General features: G+C 42.0%; 1 protein-coding gene across 1 annotated transcript; it reads left to right on the top strand.

Moving 5' to 3' along the window:
- Positions 1 to 1873: 1873 nt before the first annotated feature.
- LOC125539515 (oxygen-dependent coproporphyrinogen-III oxidase, chloroplastic) lies at positions 1874 to 5995 on the top strand. Its single transcript, XM_048702990.2, has 8 exons — positions 1874 to 2590; positions 3295 to 3370; positions 3756 to 3850; positions 4415 to 4498; positions 4798 to 4885; positions 5144 to 5268; positions 5355 to 5453; positions 5713 to 5995. Exons 1-8 carry the CDS (start codon positions 2051 to 2053, stop codon positions 5779 to 5781), a joined length of 1176 nt encoding a protein of 391 aa, XP_048558947.1. The 5' UTR covers positions 1874 to 2050; the 3' UTR covers positions 5782 to 5995.

Below are 5995 nucleotides of genomic sequence, written 5' to 3'. Positions count from 1 at the left end.
TGGTAAGAAAGAGTGATTTAACGATGAACTTCATTAACATGTAATTGTTTTGTCGGTGTAAGTTTTTTTAGTACCCAAACCACCAAACCTTTTCGGTTTGCAAACATTGTTCTAAGAAATTAGTCACTCAACGCCGGTGCATGCTCTTCAATCACTCAAAATAAGGCGTGACGAAAGACATTGATAGTTTTTAACACTTTTGTAGTGATCTTGAAGACAAACATAAAGTATATAGCTAGGGAATCGATGATCGGGGGATAGGAAAATGAGCTTGCCACCCTTGGACAGGATCTTGGCCCGTCAACCTACTAGGAACTTATGACATTTTTCTATGATAGGAAGGAAGACATTAGGTGGTAGTCTTATTGGCGATAGTGGTAGCCCTACGTAAATTGGGGGGGGGGGAGGAGATCTGGCATTGTACAATGGTAGATTTGGTGGTTGCCTCACCCATGGGTTAGTGTAGGGGTGCAAGTGTGTGTTTTTAGAAGTTGATGGCAAGCACATAGTCGTTGAGGATGCTTTTTAATAAAGAAGCTACAACGATGGAGGCCTCAACGATGATAAGGGTGTCATCGATGTATTATAGCATAGTGGGTGAAATGTGGGTGTAGTTGGATGGTGCAATACAAGTGGTTTTTATTTTGTCTAATCAATCGTTGTAGAAGGTCCACAACTATGAGGAAGAGAAAGGGAAAAGGGAGTCTTCTTGTCTTAGCGAGTTTTTAGGTTAATCCAAACCCTTGGAAGCCCGTTAAGTAGAATGGCAGTCTTGCCGGTGGAAAAGATGTTTTTTACCCATGAGCAACATAGGACGGGGAGTAGATCCTATATTGTAGTCTTTCTGAGTAAAGGAGGAAACATAATAATGTTTGAGGATAATATCGAGTTATTCTTAACAGTAATCCAAACATTTACTGTACAAACCAACACCAATGACCATGTAAAGAAACTAGCCATGTTAAATTGCAGTGAACCACCTAGTTTTTATGTACAATACACAATAAGAGTCAAAGTTATGAAATTTGCACCACTTTATTTGTTTAGTACAAATCAACAGAGGGTTTCATCTTTGCATGCCCCCTTTGATTCAAAAGTACCATTAAGATTCTTATTCCTTGTGTATTTTTCCTACCAAAATATTTTTGTGTAAGAATACTTTGATTTTCTTAGGACACGAATATCTAGCGACCGTCGGACTTTTAGGCAAGACAAATCAAACGTTTTTCATGGCAAATCATATTCGACGAGGATGACAAGTTTAGTTGGCAAGCATGGCAAATCCATCCCAGTTTATTTTTTGGTCAAAAAATTTGCCGTGCTTCCAAACTAAATTTACCATCATCACGTCAATGTAAATTGCCATGAAAAAGTCAGATTTGCCATGTCTACAAATCTGACGTCAGGTTTTTATGTCTCTATTTTCTTATATACCGTAGAATACTGCGCATGTAATTCTAAAAAAAGAAAGTATCCATTTGAGTTTACATTCTAAATATTTTTCTTTATATTTTTATTTAAATGTTCAATACTTATGGCACATCTAGATGTGCTTTACCAAAATTGATATGATAACAATGGCAAACCTCTATTCACTCAAAACTAGTCTTGTGCTTATACCCTTTGTATGACCAAACAACTTCTATTATGTTTTCATTTAACATGGAATCATATCATGAGTTCTCATGACATCTACTCCCTCCGATCCGAATTACTTGTCTTTGAGTCTAGATACCTCCGTATCTAGACAAATTCAAAACGTAGGGAGTACTGATTTCTCACCGAAAACCACTGATTCTTGCATGTACTACTACTGTACTTGCATCTCTTCATGAAAGAAATCCGGCCAGAACATGATCCATTTCCTTATCCCCTCGAAGCCAGCGGCGGCATAAACCAGCTCCCCGCACACCTCCTCGCCCGCTTTCCCTCCCTTTGACTCCTCCCACCACCAAAACCGCGGGCCGCATCCCGCGCCGCCCACCGGCGGCAAAGCCACCGCCGCTTAATAAAACCGCCGCGACCGGCGCACACCAACCCCCACCCAGCCATGGCGTCCTCTCTCCTCACCACCCCGTCCCAGACCCTCGCCCCCACGCCCGCCGCGGCGCGCGCCCGCGGGTACTCGCCGGGGGCGGCCCAGGTGTCCTTCTCCTCGCCCCGCCTCCCGAGCCGCCGCGCGCTGCGCGTGCGCGCGTCGGTCGCGATCGAGAAGGAGGTGCCGGAGAACGAGGCGCCGACGACGTTCCTGCGGGAGGACGGCTCCGGGGCCGGGTCCGGGTCCGTGCGCGAGCGGTTCGAGGGCATGATCCGGCGGGTGCAGGGGGAGATCTGCGCCGCGCTCGAGGAGGCCGACGGCAGCGGGAAGCGGTTCGTGGAGGACGTCTGGTCGCGCCCCGGGGGCGGCGGGGGCATCAGCCGGGTGCTCCAGGACGGCAACGTGTTCGAGAAGGCCGGGGTGAACGTGTCCGTCGTCTACGGGGTCATGCCCCCGGACGCCTACCGCGCGGCCAAGGGTGCCGCGAAGAACGGGGCGGCCGATGGGCACAAGGCTGGGCCTGTGCCCTTCTTTGCCGCTGGCATCAGCTCGGTAAGAGCTTGTTTCCTTGTGCATTGACATGAAAAGTTGGATCTGCTTTCAATTAGGATGCAATGTCCCAATTTTGGACATTGTGATGCCTTGCAGTTTTTAGGATGTGTAACCAGAAGTGTGTTTATGTGTGGTACATTGTAGTTGCATGTAACTTATTTGGCCTTTAGACAATAGGGTGTGTGCAAACTGTCAGCAGATCATCGAAGCCTGTTCTCTGCAGCTTGACAACAAGAGTCTAGATTCTTCACATTTCTGATGCCATGAACCTATTTTATCTTCATGGTCTCCATAGCACTCAAATATTTCATCTAATCTACAGAGTTAATCTTGTGTGCGGTGAGTGAACTGCAGTTATGGGGCTGATCTATTTGCTGCTACTGCTTTAAAAACATAATTCCAGAACAGTATTTGCTTCCCAGAGATGATTCTTGTTGATATCAAATGGATCTGATCATTTTAGAGGTTTAGTGGTAACTGTTGCATTAAGGCAGTGGTACCCTGAAACCTGAATTAGGGGTGTGTTTTCTCCATTTTATCATTTTTGTATTCCAAGCACTGGTCCGTTAATCATTTACTTTTGTTATACTGCTTATTTTTATCTCCTATCAATTTCTTTTACTAAGATTGTCTGTTAGTTCAACACTTTTTAGTGTTATACCATATTTGGGGGTGTATTAATGGTTGCTTGTTTATACTTTCAGGTTCTTCATCCCAAGAACCCATTTGCTCCAACATTGCATTTCAACTATCGTTATTTTGAAACAGATGCACCAAAAGGTATTTCTGCTAGCAAATTTCGAAATATCATTTTGTAATTTATGTAGCGTCATTTCATCCTATATTTTTAATCATTATCCAAGGTCATTATCTAATTTTCTGCCTGCAATTTTTGATATGTACACCAGTTCATGTATAAAGGCCCATAATACACAGCAATTACACTCTTTTCCTTTTCCTTTATGATAATGTACAAGATTTGACTCCCCAAATACCTCTATTGGAACTCAGCAAAATTACTAATGTCTAAATTCAAATTTTAAGCATGGCCATTGCTGTTAATATTTTTTGAATTAATTGGCAATTAGTTTAAGTCACTCAAATGTTCTTCATTGTTAGGAACTGTGATCTTTAATACTCAATAGGCTATAATTTCCAACTGTAGATGTACCTGGTGCACCAAGGTCATGGTGGTTTGGAGGTGGTACTGATTTGACTCCTTCCTATCTCATTGAAGAGGATGTGAAGCATTTTCATTCTGTATGTTAGCGCTTCCTACGTCTTTCAAATCTATGCTTCATACTCACAGGCACCCACCCACTTTCTGATAATATCAGTAGTATCATGCTATCTGGGTTCCTTCCTAGTTATTATTCTAATGCTATACTTATTTCTGAAATTTTGCTATTTTTTTCTATCTCTATTCCTGTATTACACATGCTTAATAAATCAAATGGGATGTTGTTGACTTCTATAGCATAATTTGTTTTCATCACACAAAGGGAAACACCTTACAGTCCTGTAGTTTGCACTTTGACAGTCCAACCCATTTGACATAAGACATATGACCTTCACCTTCACCTTCTTGAACCCATATTTGTGCAATTGTACATCTGGTTGCTGGGTTACAAAGAGTGACGCTTTAATGAGCAAGACTCTTTTATGATGTTGTTAACCTTGGGAAGAATTAGAACAGCAGAAACTGAAGAGCGTGTGCCTGCTAATTAATGTTGATTAATGGGTAGTCTTGACAGTCGAACACTTTAGATGGTGATCCTGTGTGTGGAATATAACTCATTTTGATGTTTTTTTGTCTGATTTCAGGTTCAAAAACAAGCTTGTGATAAGTTCGATCCAAGTTTTTACCCAAGATTCAAAAAATGGTGCGATGATTATTTCTATATTAAGGTATGATGATTTTTTCACTGTGTACTACTCAGTTGTACTATATAGAGAATTTGTTCTATGTTCCTTTTGCAATTGCATGACTTGTCAAGTTTACAAAAGTATGTGTTGATTGATGACTTGGTACGAACACCTACAGTTTTCCGACAAAATAATCTTGATAATGTTGCTGTGTAATTGTACTGGGTAGTTGGTAATCCTGGAAATGAGATATTGTTTGTTCTTGGCTAGGTAGACTCTTGGTAAACTATCAGTGGTTACATGTAAACGTTCCAGCGCTCATAGTTTGTCTTTCGATGCAGCATCGTAATGAGAGACGTGGGCTTGGCGGAATATTTTTTGATGATCTTAATGATTATGACCAAGACATGCTTCTGAACTTTGCTACAGGTAAATCTCCTAAGTCCTTGCATGATGAGCAAAAAATGGAGTGAATTGAATTCAAGTAGCTTGGTACACTGATTCCTGTATCAGTCTCTACTTGGGATATATTGAACTTGCAGGGCTCCATATATTTGGACCTTCTTCCTCCCTTTTTTTAGTTTAACCCGGTGAATCTATGAAATCCTACTAGACAAATTGCTCTGAATTGCAGAACTATAGCTATAAGCTATGATAACAAGACTTACTTGCCTTTCCTTTCTGCAGAGTGTGCCAGTTCTGTAATTCCTGCATACATACCCATCATAGAACGTCGCAAAGACACTCCATTCAATGAGGAGCAGAAGGCATGGCAGCAAGTGCGGAGAGGTCGCTATGTGGAGTTCAACCTTGTAAGCAAGCTTACTTGAACACAATCACAAGTGATATTCTTGCTTCAGTGTCTTTGTTTGGTTTTAATGTATGCTTTCCTTTGAAGGTCTACGATCGTGGCACCACATTTGGACTCAAGACCGGGGGAAGGATCGAAAGTATACTTGTCTCCTTACCACTCACTGCACGATGGGAGTATGACCATGTAAGCTAAATGTTCCCTTTTACCCTCCTTACAAGCTCAATAAGTAGCATGGGAAGTGTCATGTTTTCTTGCTTTAGAACCGTATAACTTTTGATATTGTACTGTCTGAATTGTTGAATTTTCAATGAGGGTCCCGTATAGGGTTCTTATGTATGTTAAATGGACCATTTTAGATTGAGTCCATGCAACTGATCTTGTAACATTCGTAGCATCCTCAAGGCCCTGCAAGTTGGCTAACATATGACCTTTTCGTTTGCAGAAACCTGAGGAAGGGAGCGAAGAGTGGAAGCTTCTCGACGCGTGCATAAATCCAAAGGAGTGGCTCTGATTAGCTGAGGTTGTTTGTTCTTTCAGTCTTTTTGTTAGTGTTCCTCACTCTGTGTAGCCTTGAGATCCCCAGCCATGTGTAGTTCCTTTTTTGCTCTGTAGAGTTTTTGATAAGCACATGAAGGTGTAACGGTTTAGTTCCATCAAGCTTTGTACCTGCTGTACCTGTTTCCTTCCGAGATGAATGAAGGATAAACTGTGCGGTTGGAATTGTC

This window comes from Triticum urartu, chromosome 2A (assembly GCF_056163025.1).
Source record: "Triticum urartu cultivar PI428250 chromosome 2A, HENAU_Tu73, whole genome shotgun sequence".
In the NCBI taxonomy this organism is placed as follows: domain Eukaryota; kingdom Viridiplantae; phylum Streptophyta; class Magnoliopsida; order Poales; family Poaceae; genus Triticum; species Triticum urartu.
The sequence above is the reverse complement of the archived record's forward strand: the minus strand, read 5'-3'. Positions and strand labels throughout refer to the sequence as shown.